This window comes from Pelophylax lessonae (genome assembly GCF_965119305.1).
Source record: "Pelophylax lessonae genome assembly, chromosome: 5".
NCBI lineage: Eukaryota > Metazoa > Chordata > Amphibia > Anura > Ranidae > Pelophylax > Pelophylax lessonae.
In genome coordinates, this window is record NC_138772.1 from 86,845,721 (window position 1) to 86,867,350 (window position 21,630).

General features: G+C 40.6%; 1 protein-coding gene across 4 annotated transcripts in view; it reads right to left on the minus strand.

The window, feature by feature from the left end:
• EPC1 (enhancer of polycomb homolog 1) overlaps window positions 1–21,630 on the minus strand; it is a 136,207-nt gene that overhangs the window by 18,432 nt on the left and 96,145 nt on the right. For 3 of the 4 annotated variants that reach the window (XM_082257318.1, XM_082257317.1, XM_082257316.1), the window contains one exon: window positions 5,205–5,323. In XM_082257318.1, coding sequence (XP_082113444.1) covers window positions 5,205–5,323 — 119 coding nt within the window. Of the gene's footprint in view, window positions 1–5,204; window positions 5,324–15,054; window positions 15,202–21,630 lie in introns of those variants that run through there. The other variant, XM_082257319.1, reaches the window with a different exon arrangement.

The window sequence follows — 21,630 nt, forward strand, 5'->3', positions numbered from 1 at the left end:
CAATCCTCACATACATGCAATGTAGGACTATAAACCCTTAACTGCACCCCTAGGCTAAACAAGCATTTAACCCTTGCAGTGCTGGGCCACTGCAAGGGTAGATTTGGTCTTATTCCAAGCTTTAACAGTTACAATAAAAAGTTGGATACAAATATCTAAGCTTTAAGCCAATGTTTTCAAAGCTGACCCATAATTCTTAATAAAATGTATTTTGACCACTTCTGGACCGGAAGGTTTTACCCCCTTAATGACCAGGCCATATTTTGTGATACGGCACTGCATTACTTTAACTGAAAATTGCGTGGGCGTGCGACGCTGTACCCAAATAAAATTGATGTCCTTTTTCCTCACATACAGAGCTTTCTTTTGGTGGTATTTGATCACCTCTGAGATTATTTTTTGCGCTATGAACCAAAAAAAAAAAAAAAAGCGACTATAGGAGAAAAACAAAATACAACTAATAATAATAATAAATAAAATCGCAAGAGCAGCCTAATAAACATCAAACGAGGATATAGTATGCAACCGGACAAAATTGCGAGGATGTATACCAATGCTAGAAGCCTGGCCAACAAGATGGGAGAGCTGGAGCTGCTAATGTATGAGGAGGACTTTGATTTTGTGGGGATCTCAGAGACTTGGTTTGACAGCTCTCATGATTGGATGGCGACCATTCAGGAGTATTCCCTTTAGCGCGGAGATAGAGAAGGTAAAAAAGGGGGAGGGGTATGTCTGTCTATTAAGAACAGTGTACAGGTAAATATGAGGGACAATAATAATAGAGCTAAGGAGGAGTTAGAATCCCTATGGGTAAAACTTCAAAGGGAAGGGACTTTGGGTGTATGCTATAGGCCCCCAAACCAGAGGGAGGAGGGGGTGGTGGACCTCCTTTTACAGCTTGGAATGGCGGCAAGGATGGGAAATGTCATTATAATGGGGGACTTTAATTATCTAGATATAGACTGGACAGAAGGAACCGCGCATTCATCCAAGGCTCGGCAGTTCCTAAATGTTTTGCAGGACAATTTCATGGGTCAGAGGGTGAATGCACCGACAAGAAAAAAAATGGGGTACTAGACCTACTGATTACCAACAATACAATCCTAATAAAGGATATAGAAATACGGGGCAACTTAGAAAACAGTGACCATAGGTCAATTAGTTTCAGTATAAATCATATTAATAGGAAACACAAAGGGTAATATAAGGACACTGAATTTCAAAAGAGCCAACTTTCCTCTTTGCTAGACAATATAAAATAGGATAGAACCCTGGGAACAAAGTAAAATGTGAGTGCTTCAAGAGCATACTAAAGAAAGGGATTGTCCAGTGTATACCAAAGAGGAATACATTTAAGAGAGCAAAAATAAACCCAGGGTGGCTAAACTCCAACATAAAAATGCATATTAATAGTAAAGAAAAGGCCTTCAAAAAATACAAGGCTGAGGGGTCATTGGCAGCATTCTAACAGTACAAAGAGTGCAATAATGAATGTAAAGGAAAAATCAAGGCGGCTAAAATAGAACACGAGAGACACATAGCAAAAAAAAAACCCAAGAAATTCTTTAAGTATATAAATAGTAAGAAAGCAAGACCAGAACACATTGGCCCCATAAAAGACGATGAAGGGAATCTGGCCACAGAAGACAGAGAGAAGGCGAAAGGGATAAATCATTTCTGCTCTTCAGTCTTCACAAAAGAATTGGGGGGCTACACTAACCCAGCTTGTAATGCTAAATAATACACCTCAGGAACTACCCCCCATGGTTAACAGAAGATAGACTTAGAACTAAACTAAAGAAACTTCACATAAAAAAAAAAAAAATCACCGGGACCTGATGGCTTGCACCCAAGGGTTCTTAAAGAACTCGGCCAGGTGATAGCTAGGCCCTTATTCTTGATCTTTACGGATGGTCTACAGACGGGTATGGTGCAAGCTGAATGGAAAAAGTCAACGTGGTACCAATATTTAAAAAAGGGCTGAGATATATCACTGGTAATTATGATTTTTCATCACTAATTATAGACTGGTCAGCCTAACATCAGTAGTCTGCAAGATTTGAGGGGATGTACATAAGACTTTAGTAATGAAAACGGTACTAGTAGTAATCAGCATGGATTCATGAAAAATCGTTCCTGCCAGACCAATCTATTAACCTTCTATGATGAAGGGAGTTTCCATCTAGCTAAAGGAAGGCTTGTGGACGTGGTGTATCTGCACTTTGCAAAGCCATTTGAGACAGTTCCCCACAAACGCTTACTGTACAAACTAAGGTACATTAGGTATGGACCATTGGGTGAGTACCTGGATAGAGAACTGGCTCCAGGGGAGAGTCCAGAGGGTGGTGATAAATGGGGAGTGCTCGGATTGGGCGGGTGTGGAAAGTGGGGTCCCCCAAGGATCTGTCCTGGGACCAATCCTGTTTAATTTATTAATTATCTAGAGGAGAGGATATCTAGCACAATCTATATTTGTGGATGATACTAAACTAAGCAGGGCAATAATCTCTATACAGGATGTGGTAACCTTACAAGCAGATCTGAACAAAATAATGGGGTGGGCAACTACATGGCAAATGAGGTTTAATGTTGGAAAATTTAAGGTGATGCACTTGGGCATCAGAAACACGAACACAAGCTACTCTCTAGGGGAGAACCTGAAAAGGACCCCGGGGGTCCTAGTGGACAACAGGCTTGGCAGTGGCCTGCAATGCCTGGCCGCTGCAAGCAAAGCCAACAGAATACTGGCATGTATAAAAAAGGGATTCATTCCAGAAATAAAGAGATTATTCTCCCACTCTACAAGACTCTAGTCCGGCCACATCTGGAGTATGCCGTCCAGTTCTCGGCACCGGTCCTGAGAAAGGATGTGGTGGAACTGGAGAGTGTCCAGAGAAGGGCAACAAAAATAATTAGGGGAATGGAGGACATCAGCTATGAGGAAAGACTGCAAGCATTGAACTTATTCTATCTGGAGAAGAGACACTTGAGAGGGGATAATGATATCAATGTACAAATGCTGTACTGGTGACCCTAGCGTAAGGAACAAACTCTTCAGCGAAAGGGAATACAATAAGACACGAGGCCACTCACTAAAACCAGAGGAAAACTGGATTTTTGACTTACCGTAAAATCCTTTTCTCTTAGGTTCTTTAACGGACGCAGTCCTCTGATGCATATCAGTAGGGTAATACCACCCCCTACAGGAGTAGGACACTAGGCAGAAAGAATTTCCTGCATGGGAAGACAGAGGGTATGACTGTAGGGGGCGGTATTACCCTACTGATATGCATCAGAGTACTGCGTCCGTCAATGAATGATAGAGAAAAGCGCTTTAACCTTAAACTACATGAGGGGTTCTTTACTGTCAGAGCAGTAAGGATGTGGGATTCCCTTCCACAAGCAGTGGTATCAGCAGGGAGCATCGATAGTTTCAAAAAACTATTAGATGGTTTAAAGACCACAACATAAAGGGGTATACAATGTACAGTTAAAAGCAAACACATACACACCAACACACACATTATAGGTTGAACTGGATGGATTGAGGTCTTTTTTCAACCTCACTATGTAACTATGTGCTACGTAAAGTAACGCAGTGTAGGATCGCAAAAAAAATGGCCTAGTCATAAAAAGGGGTAAATCTTCCGGAGAACAAGTTGTTAAACTACCTTCTGAAACTCTTCCATCCCCAAAATGTCTTTGTAATATTAAAAACTGAGGTAAACTATTACTAGGGAGAACTTTGAAGACTGCCACTGCTGGCCCTGCTGTTAGGTGTATGCTTTAGCTTTAATGCTTTCTAAAAGCCTAGGGTCACACTAGCGCCAGTTCATAAGCATGTGTTTTTAAGTGCATTTCTGTAGCATGTTTTTGATGTGTTTTCATGTGTTACGGAGGAGATTGGCTGATAAACAAAAACAGATTTTATACAAAAAATAGCGCAGAAATACTAAACTCCTGCTTTTTAGCCAAATGTACACACACACACGACATTGCACTTTCTGGTAGGGGCATCGGCGTGCCACTTTTGGCATTATTGGTCACAGCAGGTGCTGGCCAAGGGATGTCTGCTGGCACCTGCTAAACGAGGAGAGACACAGGAAGAAGCTCTTCATATGTAAACAACGCAGAGCCCCATCCTGATGGCGAAGTGATAGATTTTTTTTATCACATCCCCAAGAAAACCAGCATACTCAGTACACACAGGCACACATTTAACCCCGTGATTGCCTTAGATGATCAACCCCTTCCCAGCCAGTGTCATTAGTACAGTGAGTGCATATTTTTAGCACTGATCGATCAGTCTTTTTTTTTTTTTTAATCAAAATAGCAAAATATAGTTCACTACAGTAGACAGTATACCTGCTTTACTCATTTATAACCAGTGGCGAACTACCAGGGTCTGAGAAGTTTTAATTGCGACTGGACCCTGGTGTTGCACCACCGTGCAGGGGGCCCTGTGCCCCTCTCCCAGCAAAATCCGGTTTAGACACTCTGTGCTAATTCACGAAGCCCAGTGCTGGGAAGCAAGCTCTTGTACGAAGCTCAGGCTCCCTGCCTAATGGGGCAAGCCAGAGTGGGCACTCGGGACACCTGTCCCACCTCTCATGCTGGGTGCCCGGTGTCCCACATGCAGCCATCTCCCCCTCTGTGGCAGCCGGCATGTCTCCCTGCCGACTGCCTGCATAGTAAACACTTTACTAAAGTCGGCTCCTACCTCTTGGCTCCGATGTGCTGTACACAGACAGGAGGAGTATATAAACCGGAAGAGCTATGCTGCTGAGGTCTTTGTATTTTGCTGTATTCAGAATAGGGGGAGAATAGTAAGTAAGAGGAGGATATGTGCTGGGGAGGGTGCTTTGGGAGGGGAGAGGACAGGGTGCTAGGGGGACGTTGGATTTGACACCACAACTAATACAAGTCTTGTCCCCTCCCAAAGCACCCCCAGCACATAGCCTCCCCCCCCAATCAAAGAAATGCCACCTGCCTCAGAGGGGCAGGAGGCAGAGATGTACTGTATGTGACAACTTATCTACAAATTTGGGAGAAGCAAAAAAAATAAAAAAATCTCTAATACAAATACACAGAGAAAATTAAGGTAAACCATAAATTTTTTCCAACAAAATCTTCATATTGTGGTCTATGTTTATTCCATAGGAATGGTGAGAACTGGACAATAGAATACAACAAAACTGCATTACCTGTGAAGTGTTGGCAGAAGAATTGTTATTGGCCTGCTGTTGATGTATTTGAGCAAGCTGTTGTTTCTGCATTAGTGCCAGTTGTTGTTGGTGTTGCTGGTATTGTTCGGCTGTAAATGCTAAAAAAATAAAAAAAAATAACAGTACTGCATCAGAAAAGGTTAAAAAAAAAAAAAAAATAGATGAAAAATTATACTTTCAGACCACAGGAAAGTATATAAATACAAACATTACAGTAACCTTGCCAAACATAAATTTAAGGTGTGAAAGGTTAATACTGAAGTTTACGTTGCATAAACAGACTAGTCAAGCATATATCAAGCCAAAAAAGTCTGCTATAACTTTGGATAGAGTGATCTAAAATTAGAACTCCTGTCATTTTTCACAGCTATTCAGAAATCTGTTAACAATATTTACCTTTGCTTTCCACAAGACAGGAGTAAAAACGGGACAAGGCCCAAAATAAACAGGTGATTGGGATTCTAGTCTTTTCTGTTCTACTAAATAAAATCATTTTATTTTCTGTAAAACTTTGCCAGCAGGACAATACGCAAAGGAAGAAACCCTCTAATGGAATCCCGAGATATCAGTAAAAAAGGTTCCAACCTTTCTCCCCTCTATTCAAAATGAAAAAGAAGGAGTTTTAGCTGGACTTTCACTTTACCTTATTTAAAACACATCAGCTTTAAAAAAAAAAAAAAAAAACCCACCAAAATCTTATGCTGGCCATACACTAGCCGAAAAAATTGGTCAAAAATCTGTCAATTGGTCCGTTTGTTCATTTTTGTCCAGTTAATGGGCACAATCAGAAAATCGGTTTTCACTTTTCAGAGCCGTTCAAAGGAACAGTTTAGAAAATTCTGCCGATAAATTGAAAGGTTAATGCGTTTCTCGCCCAAACTGTTTGCACTAGGCATATGTGACAAACTAAACAAAAAAAAAATTTCGATTTATCGTTCGAAATTCGGTCATTACATGATGGCACGATCGTTTGATCTCACGACCGATTTTTCGTTTTTCGAAAAGAAGTTTGAACGATTTTCCGGCTACTGTATGGCCAGCATTGGAGTACCATTTAGAGAGTCCGTGTTATTGATGCTTTGATGAACAAATGCATAGTAAATATGACACTTTGAGAATTTTCTGAGTTAATTTAGAATTCATTGCAGGTGCATGTCACCTACTTGAGCTGCTTTTCCATTCCCACAGACTTCTATGGGGAAAAAAGCAAGTCTAAAGCGAACAAAAACCAGTGCAGACAGGCGCTTGCAGTTTCCAGAGTAAATGTGGGATACAGAAAACAGATGGCACAATGCTTACAATTTACTTTATATGTCTTCAATATATGACCATTTCTATTGTTTACTAGGAGATTAGGCTCCGAGACCAGCATCCATCCAACCCAAGGACCCTTGTGCAATATACTAACCAGTTCCAAAGCAGTGGATTCATTTGCAGTGGGCAACTGCAATGATTTTTTTTTTTTTTCTTTTCTTTTCAGGGAAGAAATTAGCAACCGCAGCTATTGCTGTAGTTTCCTATGGAAATTACGTCCTTGCCTGGAAAATTTGGATGGTTTCTACCCCCTCAGACATTAAAATGCACCCTTAGGAGATCCTTACATGCATTAATGTAACATACACCCTATATCTATGTATAACATACACACTATATACATGTATAAATAACTTTCAGGAGACTAAACTGTGCTCATATACTGTAATTAGGGATGCAGAGATACCATTTTTTTTTAACACCAAGTACCGATACTTTTTGCAAGTACTCGCCTAGGGCTGCAACTAACAATTATTTTACACAAATCGATTAGTTGGCAGATTATGGTTTTGATTAATCGAATAATACCATAAAAAAAAAAAAAAGTGCGGTGTGTAATTTAGTTAATATGCAAAGTTTAAAAAAAGGGAATTTATTCCTAAAAATCTATATGCAGTGGTAAATATAAATAACTACAGGCGGTCCCCCGTGTTACAAACATCTGACTTACAAACAACTCCTACTTACAAACAGGAAGTGAGGCGAAATCTAGCCCTAGGATGGGAAATTCACTTCTGTAAGAGTTCTCATGGGAAAAAGTCTCTCCGCTCAGGCTTTATCACTAATCCTCGTTTCCACAACCCAAAATGTTCAAAATCCAGTTGTCATAGGGACAGAAAGTGAGGTGAAAACTTCTGAACAGGGGTACAGACCACAAAACAAATGGTACAGGGATTTTAACCCTTCCCTATGCTATCCAAAAAACTTAAAAATGATTCTATTGGCTGGGGCTACACTTAAAGAATGTACCTGTTTCCGACATACAAACCTACAGTCCAGTCCCTATCTTGTTTGTAACCCGGGGACCGCATGTATATGGTTAGGGAGCAAAATCTCTAATCCACTCTGAGAATACCCGACAGAAGAGATATACTGAATATACTATTAAGAGGTTGAATCTGGTAGATATCAAACTCAGAGATCAAATTTTTTAAACAAAAAAAAAAAAAAAAAATGAAAGATATTTTTTGGTGATTTTCAGACAAAGTTGTAATATTATGTATGACAGACTCCCTTTTCATAGACAGGTGGCTTGATAACAGCTACCTGTGCCTGCTGTCATTTATGCTGGCCCTACAAAAACCATGTCTTTCTTCAAAAGAATTTTAATTTTAAGAACGGTCATTCAATTTTCTAATTGTTAGTGGGGTCAAATCGAAGTTCGTTTTTGACCACAGTGACGGGAAACTTCAAAGAAGCAGAATAGAAAACGTTTTGGTCAAAGGAATTTTAGACCGAGTACTTGGCTTTCATTCAGAAATTACATTCATTTTAAAACTGAATGTTAAAAGCAAGTGAAATTTTTAAACATTTATTCATTCAGCAAATGTACAGATTTTTCATATGAATATTCAAGCGAAAATCGATACGTGTATGGCCAGCATAAGGCTCGGTTCACCCCTGTCCAGCTTGCTTTTGATCGGATTCTGGAGTGCTTTTTGCTGTGCATTTTGCATTATTTATGATTTTTTTGGCCAATTTGTTGCTGGGCAGATTAAAAAAACGCAACAACAAAAATGTTATACTTACCAGCTCTGTGCAATGGTTTTGCAAAGAGCAGTCCTGATTCTCCTCTTCTGAGGTCCCCCACCAATGCTTTTGGCTCCTCCTGCCTTTAGAGTGCCCCAATAGCAAGCTAAAAAGTATAGCATAGAGTGCCCCTATAAAGCAAGGTAAAAAAACTTCTGCCTTTAGGACCACTCAATTCCTGCCCAGGACTACATGTCCCATGAGGCATTGCTCCTCACACAAGTTTTCAGGCAATTACTGACATGTATGGATGGTGTACTGAGCTGTATGTGTGCTTCACTGTATTTTCTGATATGAAAACAAATAATGCATTTTAGATGCAGGCCAACTAATCGGCTGACCCCCTAATCAATTATGTAAATAGTTAACTGTTTTCTTAATAGATTAGTTGTTTCGACCCTATACTCGCTGATATCAATTACAGATATCACCTAGGAAGTATAGGTAGGGGGTGGTTTGGGAGGAGGGGTTGTTAGGGAGCTGGGTGAGGCGTAAAATGAGGGCAGGATAGTTGAGAGTGGGGTGAAATAGGGAATGTGGGGTGGGAGAGTTGGGATGGAAAAGGCTGTGATCACTGGGGAATGGGAGTCATTGAGAGACATGGGGGCAGAAGTGACAGCTGGTGGTGGGGGGAGGAGGCGGCAACACGGGGTGGGCAGGAGGACAACACAGGGAGGGCACGGTACAGACCCCCCTCAATCCACACCCCCCTCTCCACTTGTGCTAGTAGGGAGGTGGGGGGTCTGGATATGTGCCGGGGGGGGGGGATTCAAACTTGCCCCCCTTCCTGGTCACTGTCCCCCTCTTCTGGCCATCTACATTACAATAAACTGTACAGACCTGAGAACAGCACGGGATATGCACAGTGGTGTGTGTCCCTCCTCCTTTGTAGATGTAAACAGAGAGGAGGGGGGAGGCGGCTTCGGTCCGCTCTGCTGTGTGAGACAGCCGGCAAGAGATGCAGATCAGTGTAGGGGTGCGGTGTTAGTGGTGCTGCTGCCCACAGGTGTCCTAGCGGTGCCACCTCCAAGTGACGTCACTTCTGGTATCAGTTTCAGGTATCGGAGTAATTTTCGAGAGTACCAATACTTGCAAAAATGCCTAGTATCGGCACCGATATTGGTACAGCCCTAACTGGTCCATGGGCAGAATTACAAACATAAGAGTTAGGGCAGCTTCATACTGCCATTCTGCACTTTTGCTAGAAGGCGGCTAACCCAGGGTTTTCGTGCAGGTTAGCTGTGCTTTTTAAAGTTTTTGATGAGGTTCTGCTATTTTAGTGTGGTTTCAGGAGGTGCACCTAAACTCCTGTATGATGCATCTTCGGTGCGTTTTCTAAAAATTGCACCAAACCTGTGGAACATCATGACAGTCTATGGGAAAGCACAGCTCACCTGCGCTAAACCCGCTGGTTAGCTGTGATTTGCCCAAAGAACCACAGAACTACACTGAAGCAGTGTGAAGCCACCCACTGGCTCAGGTAGTCTAAAATTAAAAAATCTGGCTCAGGTAGTCTAAAATTAAGAGAGCCCTTTTAGGCTAGAAAAATAGAAACAGATTTTGACTGGGTTCATTGCTTTGGCAAGTCAATGCTTCATATGTACTGATAAACCAGGCATAGGAAAAGCTCATACAGTTGTGCTGATAAGTTTACATACACTGGCAGAGTTTATGATTTCTTGGCTATTTTTCAGAGAATATGAATGATAACACAAAAACTTTTCTTTCACTCATGGTTAGTATTTGACTGAAGCCATTTATTATCAATCAACTGTGTTTACTCTTTTAAAATCATAATGACAACAGAAACTACCCAAATGACCCTGATCAAAAGTTTACATACCCCAGTTCTTAATACCGTGTATTGCCCCCTTTAACATCAATGACCGCTTGAAGTCTTTTGTGGTATTTGTGGATGAGGCTCTTGATCTTCTCAGATGGTAAAGCTGCCCATTCTTTCTGGCAAAAAGCCTCCAGTTACTGTAAATTCTTGGGCTGTTTTGCATGAACTGCACATTTCAGATATCCCCAGAGTGGCTCAATGACATTGAGGTCAGGAGACTGAGATGGCCACTCCAGAACCTTCACTTCATTCTGCTGTAGCCAATGACAAGTCGACTTGGCCTTGTGTTTAGGATCATTGTCATGTTGGAATGTCCAAGTACGTCACATGCGCAGATTTCCTGGCTGATGAATGCAAATTTTCCTCCATTATTTTTTCTTGCTATCAATTCTGACCAAATTCCCTGTGACTTTGTAGCTCACACAACCCCAAAACATCAGCGACCCACCTCCGTGTTTCACAGTAGGAATGGTGCACCTTTCATCATACGCCTTGTTGACTCCTCTCCAAATGTAGCGTTTATGGTTGTGGCCAAAAAGCTCAATTTTGGTCTCCTCACTCCAAATGACTTTTTGCCAGATGAGTTTGAGGATTGTCTCTGTGCTGTTTGATGTATTGTAAGCGGAATACTTTGTGGCATTTGCGTAGCAATGGCTTTGTTCTGGCGACTCGACCATGCAGCCCATATTTCTTCAAGTGCCTCCTTATTGTGCATCTTGAAACAAAACAGCCACACCACATGTTTTCAGAGTCCTGTATTTCACCTGAAGTTGTTTGTGGGTTTTTCTTTGCATCCAGAACAATTTTTCTGGCAGTTGTGGCTGAAATTTTAGTTGGGTCTAACTGACCGTGGTTTGGTTTGAACAGAATCCCTCATTTTCCACTTCTTGATTAGAGTTTGGCATTCTCAAATCCTTGGATATCTTTTTTTATCCCTTTCCTGTTTTATACAGTTCAACTACCTTTTCCTGCAGATCCTTTGACAATTCTTTTGCTTTCCCCATGACTCAGAATCCAGAAACCTCAGTGCAGCACTGGATGGAAGATGCAAGGGTCTGTCAGGAGTCCAGAAACTCATTGACCTATTATACACACACACACACACACACACACACACACACACACACTCCAATTACAAGCAAACAGATCACAGGTGAGGATGGTTACCTTTAATAGCCATTCAAATCCCTTTGTGTTAACTTGTGTGAATGTTATCAGGCCAAAATCACCAGGGTGTGTAAACTTTTGATTAGGGTCATTGTTGTCTGTTGTCATTATGATTTAAAAAGAGTAAAAACACAATTTGTGTGTGATCATTCATATTCTCAGAAAAATGGCCAAGAACTCAAATTCTGACAGGGCATGTAATCTTATGAGCACAACTGTATACAGATTCTCCATTGCCTGGTCAGTTGCTAACAATGCATGCAGAACAAGCCAGGAACAGCAGCTCTGGTAGGTTTATCCTACCTAAAAATAAAGATACAAGTAAAAGGTTAGTGTTTAAATACACAAACACACCTGCATCCTCTATCTGTTCAGAAGTATTTATAGTGAACATGTGCTTTGCCCAGACATTTACCGTAAGTAAAGCTAATACTTAGGAAATACATTAACAGCAATGGAAAACGGTTACTGTGCTAGTACTGTGAATACCCAGATCACCGATATGATGGAACATTTACAACAAGCACACTTTGTATTTGGGTCAACTATTTAGAAAAATCTGTCAACACACCACATGCAATGTCCCTGCCCACATGCATCATAAGAATGAAAGGCATATTGATAACAGGAGACACAGCCTGCTAAAAGCACTCTGCATAATAAGAAATAATGCTGATCTAAGAATGCACACACATACAATATATAAAAAAAAAATAAAACATAATTTCAGATGTTTATGTTAGAATGGTGATCTTTACAAGTTCTAGAATTATCAAATTTAGAAACAAAAAATACTGAGACCACAGACACACGGTAAAGCAAAATTTACAGAACGCTAACCCTACCATCTAGATTTTCCTTACTTTCCAGTGTACTAATCCACCTTCAAGCTCTATTCCCACTTCTGTGTATGCCATTACTAATTTTTGCCCACAGAGCTTTCCTGCTAAAGACACATTTAAAGGACATGTATTCTGGTTTGGGGGGTTATACCAAGAGATGGTGACACAGACCTACCATGTAATACACTATATTCAGAACTAAAAAAAGAATTATTAATATAATCTATTATCGTACATTTTATATTACACACACACACTACAAAATGCAAAGTGAGCAAACAAAAGAATCTAAAACAAATCAATATTTGGTGTGACTACCCTTTCGCTTCAAATCAGAATCAGTTCTTACAAGCCAGGGATTTTGTAGGATTAGTCAGGCGTATGATTAACCAATTATACCAAGCATGTGATAATTTCATATGTGGGTTGAAACATGGTCATTAACTGAAACAGAAAGAGCTGCATGGGTGGCTTAAAACTGGGTGAGGAACTGCCAAACCCTGTTACTAATGGGAGGTTGTAAATTACACATTAATGTATACTGTAATAGGATGTGGCAGGGTGATTATCTAGGGTACCCATGGGCCACTAAAAGGGTACCGGATCAAAATATTTAAACTTTAATGTCACAGGTCATACACCATGGCAAGCCTGAGCACAGCAACAAAACACAAGATAGTTCTACTGCATCAGCAAGTTCTCTCCCAAGCAGATTTCAAAATGTGCCGAAAAGCAAAAAGAAACAGGCAACATTGAGGACTGTAGACACAGTGGTTGGCCAGTGAACACAATTGCAGCAGTTGAAAGACACATCATGCTTACTTTCTGTCAACATTGGAAAATGTCCAGCAGTGCCATCGGCACAGAACTGGAGGAAACCAGTAGAAGCCAGGTACACCTATCTACTGCTTGGAGAAGCCTGGCCAGAAGTGGTTTTCATGGAAGAATTGCAGCCAAAAAGCCAAACCTCCAACGTAGAAACAAGGCTAAGTGACAACTATGCACAAATACATAGGAACTGGGGTGCAGAAAAATGGCAGCAGGTGCTCTGGACTGAGGAGACAAAATGTAAAATATTTTGCTGTATCAGGAGGAAGTTTGTTGGTGAAGAGCTGGTAAGAGGTACAATAAGGAGTGTCTGCAGGCAACAGAGAAGCATGGTGGGGGTTCCTTGCAAGTTTGGGGCTGCATTTCTGCAAATGGAGTTGGAGATACTTATCCATTCATGCCATACCATCAGGAAGGAGTGTGATTGGCCCCAAATTTATTCTGCAGCAGGACAATGATCCAAAACATACAGCCAATGTCATTAAGAACTTTTATCTTCAGCGTAAGGCTCTATGTACACGGGACGTTGTTAAAAGTCCCTTTGAATGCTGGAATTTTTAGGACGTTTGAAACGTCCGTTCGGTCGCGTTTGTACCCGCGTTTAGCGGGCGTTTGCATTTAGAACCGTTCCTAGAGGTCAAAAAAATGATTCCCTTTTAAAATGGAAAAACGCGAATGCTAAACGTGGGTCATCGCGTTCGGTTGCGTTTGAAACGCCGGGAAACACACGTTCGAACGCAAATAATTGCGTTCTAAAAAACATCCCTGAACGCAACTGCCTGCAAATGACTGTAAACGACCTGGTGTACATGGACAGATATGATAACATGGAGCTGCATTCAGGGGCTTCTGAAAAAAACGCCCAACTGCTCCTAAACGGCCATTTCCAGCGTCCCGTGTACATGGAGCCTAAAGAACAAGGAGTCATGGAAGTGAGAGTTTGGCCCCTACAGAGCCCTGATCTCTACAGAGATTCTGTCTGGGATTACATGAAGAGACATGAGGATCTGAGGCAGCCTACATTCACAGAAGATCTATGATTAGTTCTTCAAGATGTTTGGAACAACCTACCTGCTGAGTTCCTTAAAAAACTGTGAGCACGTCTACCTAGAAGAATTGATTCGGTTTTGAAGGCAGAGGTTGGTCACACCAAATATTGATTTGGATTTATCTTTTGTTCATTTACTTTTTCATTTAATTGATAAAAGTTAGCTACTGAGACTTCAGCTTTTTTTTTTGTTTGTTTTTTTTTTTACACCTGCCTAAAAAACCTTTGCACAGTACTATCCGCAGCATCTAGAATGTGTGGAAATCTGCTGGTATCCACAGGCAAGAGATTTTTCACAGACTGGCAAGCAACTAATTACGGTACCTATCTAGCAGACATTATAAGATTATACCATACAATAAAGAATGTAGCCATTGTTTGCTTAGAATCTCACAGCTTTCAAATGTAAGTTACTCATGTGGAAGTAAAGTAAACAATTAGACAATTCTAGGATTAAAAGTAGAAATTGGGTTTAATTTCACCTTAATAGTTGCTTAGGCCAAGTTGGATAGTATAGTTGGAGTATGTTACAGAATGATGCAACTGCTGTGCGTGCTGTAATAGCATTAGTAACATACAACATGCAGTAAGTGGCACTGCATTTTGCAGGCAGTATGGGAAATACAAGGCTTTAATATGGCAGAGAAACACTTAACTAGACACTCTTGAATTATGGCAGCAGACAGGAAGTTGCCCATACTGCTGTCTAAATGACGATACAGTCCATTAAAAGCACATACAGCAGCCACATTATGTAACGCGAATAGTTTAAACCACCTTGGCCCAAACATAAAAAGGAAAATTAAACCTGGAATTCTACTTTAACATTCATAACTGTAAACAGGCCTACAAAATAAATGTATATATTTAAATCACACGCACACTAAAAATGTGGGCCAGGAGATCTGCTCACACTATAACAATTATGAGAGCACATTGAAAACAATGGCAATTCTTGGCAAAATCCCATAAGTTGATGCATCCTCTCATTTACCAAATTTATAGAAACTATAAAGACCACTGGTCTTATCAACTCACCTACATAAACATTGCTTCAGTGTTTTCCCAGGACCTAGTTATTTCCCTTTTGGGTGTAGCCATCTCGCCTCTCACACAGAGGTGAAGCAAGGCTGTCATTCACAGCCCACCAGTCCCTTTTCTGTGACAACCATGGGTCACTTCTTTCTGCAGGGCAGCAGACATAAGTCAGCGGGAGTGCTTAGAGATTGAAATAAAGATTTAACTGTCTAAATTTATAAATCAGCAACGGATCTATTATACTTCTTGGGCTGTACAATTTGGTAGGGACTGCAAATGAAACACGTAATCATGCCAATTGCAAAATTACAACTATGCTTAGGATAGAAACTTCCACTTAAAAGGACAACAGTAGTTTATTTTTTTCTTTTTGCTGTGCAGACCTGCTGAGAGCCACACAGCATTTCCTCAAGAGGACAGCCTCTTCATATGTCACATACACACTGCAGATTCATTCATTTGGCTTTCCTGTAGAAATGACTGCCCTAAGGAGTCGTCCGAAGTACGGCCTTCTCATGGGAGTGAATGAGGCAGCAGTGCGAATATGCAGTACAAACTGTCCATGTTTGGAGGAAAGGCTGTGTGGCGGGGCTGCACAGTGAAACTCCCTGGATTGTAGCTAAAGGAAAAGTACCAGGTGGGTAGAGCTCAGGGTTGGGGGCAAAAAGTAAGAAAAAAATATATATATATTTGTATTTTAAATATAATTTACAGTACACTTTACAAAGCATCAACAATCAAAACACTTTCTATGGATACTCAAAATAATAATTAGATATTTCCTAGACTGAAACTGAATGTAGAAAATAAATACAACACACATATAAATAACCAACTTCAAAGATATCACACTAAAAAAGGAACCACAGTACATAAAGCAGACCATTCAACAATTTGCAAATGAGCCAATGCGGCTGCAAAATGGCAGATGTTTATTAAAGCAATCTCTTTTGAGCTCTTAAACCATTACAAATCTATAGGACCCTAGTTCATCTCTCATCTTCAGTAAAGAAAACCTGAAGACCTTTGCAAACTGTTGCAGATGGCTATCCAGTAGAGCTGCACGAATAATCGTAACAAAAAAAAAAAAAACACGATCGCTATTTACCCCCCCCCCCCCCTCGATCATCAGTCTGACAAGTCGCGGTGGTCCGTCATGCTCCCATTGTGCGGTACAGGAGCCGTTCTAATAGGAGCGACACAAGTCGCTCCGACTTAGAAAAAGGGTCCTGTACTACTTCGGGGCGACCTGGATGGAGGCGACTTGCATAGACATTCATTTTATGAAGTCCGTGCAAGTCGCGCCGAAGTCTTTGTATGGCTGAATTCGCACCGCATCCGCACTAAACTCGCACATGAGGCTTTTTTTTATCCGCAGCAGAATCGGATCGCATAGTGGTTCACACTAGTGCGATCCAATTTTCTTTAGATTTACCTTTACTATGTAGTGCAAGGGCCTGCCAGATTGCATATAAATTGAAAGTGTTTAGGTTTGACCTCCATATGGTTTTTGTAAATCTAAAAAGGAAAAAATCTAAAAGACAATTGTATAGTGTGTATGGCCCATAAGCCTCTGACACTTGTTGCTTAAAAGTTAAAATCAGTATATTTTAACTTTATATAATAATATATTTATATAAATATTTTTTGCTAGAAAATTACTTGGAACCCCAAAACATTATATAATATATATAATTTTTTTATAATATATATAATTTTTTATCAGAGACCCTAAAGAACAAAATGGCGATTGTTGCAATCTTTTGTCACACTATTTGCGCAGCGGCCCGTCAAACGCAATTTTTTTCAGGAAAAAAATAAATACACTTAAAAAAAACACACACTAAAAACAGTAAAAAGTTAGCCCATTATATTTTGTAAAATGTGAAATATGTTGTGTTGTTACGCTAAGAATCGTGATCTTCATTGTATTGCACAAAAAACAAAAAAAACGTGATTCTCATTTTATCCAGAATCCTGCAGCTCTACTATCCAGGTATACAGACGCAGGAGTCGTAATTTCACTGTAAACCTCTCGCACAGACTTTGCCAAGCAAGGGACAACCCAATTTGTGTCAGTGTCATTCTTTGCTTGAGAAATGTCCTACCCCTCTATTCCAAAGCATTATAGAGTAGTGGCTGTAAGCAGTTTCCTCACCATCAGATCATCATATATACAGGTATTGTACACAGGTACTCAACTTTATTTATTTTAATTGTAAACTTGGCACAAACCTGGACAACAAAAACTGTACGCCTGTAAAAAAAAAAAAAAAAAATTCATAAGCATAAGTTATATTTAATGGAAAACTGGATGTTAATAAAAAAAAAAAAATGGGACTAACAGCTTAAGGTATATCTAAAACCAAGAACAAAAAATGTAATACTGTATACTGCAGCTTATCGGTTCTAAGATCTGGTGGCAACATTATTCTTCCGGCAAATTACATTTTCTGCACGAACTGACAGTATTTTTGTTCTCCCAGTGAAACCCTTTTCTTGTACTCCTAGTGAAATCCTTTTCTTGGGAGTCCATTGAGGGACAATAGGAAGTTATTCACTTTCAAGTTATACTGCTGCCTGAGGATGGGGTTCTGGCAAATGCAAAAATGTATGCCAGCACAGGATAACCCATCTATTTCCAGCATCCCAACTTCTGGGAAGCAAGGAAACAAATCTGGGATTCAAGAGTTTGAAGTTTATCTAGAGGGATAAATACTCCGGGAGTATTTGGAATAATTGCTAGATACAGTGCAGGCCAAAACAATAAAGTTGGTCATAGACGGTTTGAATTTTGGCCGGTTCAGCAGGGACTGGCTGAGATTGGTCTATGTATGGGCAGGCTGACTGTACCAAAGTTGATCCATCGATCGACTTAAATAGGATGTCGGATTTCTAGCATTAGATTATTGCCAGTGGCTATAACCGATAGCAATATTCACTGTTCTCCCAGCAAAGATGGCTCCCTGCTCCAATCAGGAAGAACACAAAGCCAGCCAACCCGTAGTTGCAGGAAGGGGAACTGAGCGGGAAAAAAAAAAAAAAAAAAATTGCATCATCTATGGCCTACCTAAGTTGGTTCCATCCCAGACTGTTTAAGGTTCAAGACCCATCTGAACTGTTGTAATATCTGAACAGTTAAGACAACATTATTCGACAGAGCTTGACTAGACTACCACAATGGGAGGAGTCTAGGAAAGCAAAGCAAGGCTAGTACGAGGTAAAAACATTGGTAAACACCCAAGGTACACAGGAGAGGCCGAATGGCAGTGTCTCAAACTGTAAGCGCATGGGGGCCCAAATCAAAGTTTAGGAAATGTTGGGTCACTGAAAAGCAGGGGACATGCAGGTACACATGCCTGATGTCCACAGAAGCCAGGATGACAGACCTGGTTGATTACATGTCAATTTATTAGCTTAAATAAGGAGATTCAGTGCTTAAGAGCTAAGAAGGTGTGCATGCCCCCTATGATGACCATTCTGCCAAAGTAACTAGGGAAAGGACACCTTGATCTAAAATGCCCGAGAGAGCTAGATGGAGATCTGCTTATCTGTGTGGTGACACACAGGTTGGAAGTGAGAAACTGAGGAGGGAGGTTGAACCTAGCCCCCGGAAACCACTTCATGCATAAGAAATGTTTGTCAGAAAGTTTGGCAGACTGAGCCCCAGACCTTATAGGCAGATTGAGAGCCAAGGTTGGAGGTCTGAATGTGGATGTTGCATAATTGGTGTAGCAAAAAGGACTTTGCTTTACTGCCAGTGAGGGATAAACCATCCTGGTCTGTGGTTTTGGCTTCGTCCAATAAGGAAAATGGGTGCTCTTGACATCAATAGCATGCATGATAATGGTATCAAGGGTAGAACCGCAAAGATGTTGTTCCTTTAAGGGTGTTCAAGATCATCTGCTTTTTAGATGCAGATTCAGCAGTAGAGCAATCTAGCCAAAATTCCCTCTACATATATACAGATCAATGCAGGACATGAGGTGGTAAACCTCCAGCAGCCTATCCCAAACAACTTAAAAAGGTACAGCCATTTGCTCAAAAAGGTCTATGGCCATGGGATCAACCACAGTAGCGGTAAGATCCCTTTTAACGGACTTTACCCAATCAGACAGGCTTTGGTAAAGCAGGGTCACAGCTAAGATGGGATGAAGAGAAGCCCTTAAAGCAGTGGTGCATCTTCCACTGGAATGTTGATCACCTTGTTAGGGTGAGAAATTGCTGGATCCATGATTGGTTCCAGAACACCATACTCAAAGAGGCTCTGGAAAAGTTTTCCTTTATTGGATTACAAGTGCAAGCTTAAAACTTCAAAAAAGCCCAATAGCTCAATAAAAATACAGATAGGAGCATTACACCAAAACCAGATAAGCTCAAAATCATTTTAATTGTTTGGGGGGGGGGGGAGGGTCATTAAAAACAGCAAATGCATTTCGGGGGCAACCCCACTCCCCCTTTATCAGGAAGAAAATAAAAAACATACCGTAGTCATAATGATGAAAAACATTGTTTACATATGAACGTGTATACCACAAATTCGAGATCATCACATAAAATCAATTGTCTTGATTGAATTTAAATGTTTTTAAAGAATACAAATTAGAAAATAAGATGCATAGTAAAACATCAAACAAAGCAGATATATAACTAGAACAAGTACTAAAACAAGGGTGCTGAAATACAACTTATTTCAGCAGTGAAATGGTTTATTTTAAAAGCACGGTCTCCTAGTATTTACAAACCTAGTAAAAACCTAGGCCGAAAAAAGGGCAGAAGAAGAACAGGCTACCCTTGACAACTAGGAAAGACTAAAGATAGAATAGACTTTAGGATCAGAGGGCAACATGCCTCCAGGTTACAGAAGTGATGTCATGTGATGGTTTACTTTCCGTGTGTTTTTTCTTCTCTGAGCATGCCCAGTCTTGCTCATCTGATTTTTGTCTGCCGAAATCTGTACTGACTGAGGAACAATCGGCCGTTCTGTTGTTGGCCAACAAAAATTTTATAGCCTGCACACCAGATTTTTTTCAGCCGAAAAGACGCAGTTGGTTGTTGGAAGCATCATACTAATAACAAGCCTACAATCGGCCGATCGGACGTTGGCCGACAATTTACGGCCAACAATCTGTGCGTGTGTACGGGGCTTAAGACCTAATAGTAGGAGGGATTATCTTGAACTGGCCCAGGTTTGGCTTTCCTATGTCCATTTCTCCAGTATAACCTGAAAGTGAATGACTTCTTGTGTACCTCAATTGAACAAAAAAGAAAATAAACTTCTTTATGCTAGAAAATCCAGTGTCCTTGTCTTGGGTAAAACACTAAAATATTAAAACAATGTTCTGTCTTCCCAACTATCGTCAGCATACTATAAAACAGCTTCCCTCTAGGAAGCAGGTCAGTGTTTCTCAACCATTGATTCAAAAATTATGCACACAATCTTGGAGGCACCCAATTCTAAAATGTAGAACAAAAATGAATCGTTTTACATAATGCAGCAACATCCACACATGTAAAACACCCAACGTTAGAGCGGATTTATTCCTCCACCCTTGCAAACTGGTACTGTCTAATATTCCAGCGTTCATCTCCCCTCACTTTCTCTCCTTCACTCAGTTAACGTGACTCCAGTGCTGACAGAAAAGGGCAATCAAGGATGCTGTGTTGGTGCCTGACATCTACCTTATCAACTGATGAGGTCATTGGTTGCAAGGATGCTGGCAGCTGGAAGGTTGTAATAGTGCACAATGAAAACCTATGGCTTTGTGTAATTAAAAGGCAGGCTTTATCCACCCGTTGGCTTGTATACAATTTTTGGGCATATTTGAAAATTTTGTGCCAAGGCACCCCCGAAGAAACCTGAAGGCACTCTGGTTGAAAAGGGCTGTTCTATGTAATGGAGACAAGGAGAAGCGGAGGTGCTCGTAGCCTAAATCAGGAGAGCAGCCAGAGTGACAGCACTGCTAATCCATAAATACAGTGAGGGAGCGTCGTCACCCTAGGACAAGATGTGTGTTTACTGGTAGATTTATAAGGTGAAAATAAACCATACATGGACCGATCAACTGAATTGTATAACATTTTTGTTTAGTTTAAATTACAGTTTTACAGGCAAAACCTGATCTTGATCCCAACACCATCCTACCTCCATGTTTTGTTTTTTAGGGTCCATTCACATATATACAAACATGTTTGTAAAATAAACACACACGTGAATGGATCTCTTGAGCTTCCCCTAAAAAAAAAAAAACAACACTCAATTCGAGTGCCTAAATGTAAACCAGCCACATTGTGACCAGCATGGGATTTCTATTTAAAGTGGAAGTTAACTCATAACAGTCTGATCACACTTGTTCTTTAACAAAAGGAGACACATTCCATAGTAATTATGCTCCTAAAATTACTGTGTGCTGTAAATTGCCTCCAGCATTGCTCCCATTTCTTCTTGCTGGAAGTCGCCATTTTGTTGACGCCGAGTGCAGTCACTTCCTTTTGGAAACTCTCCCCCTCTCCTGTCTCAAAATCTAGACGTCACCTATTTCAATTATATTTTAAAGGCTGGAGAAGAGAGAGAAA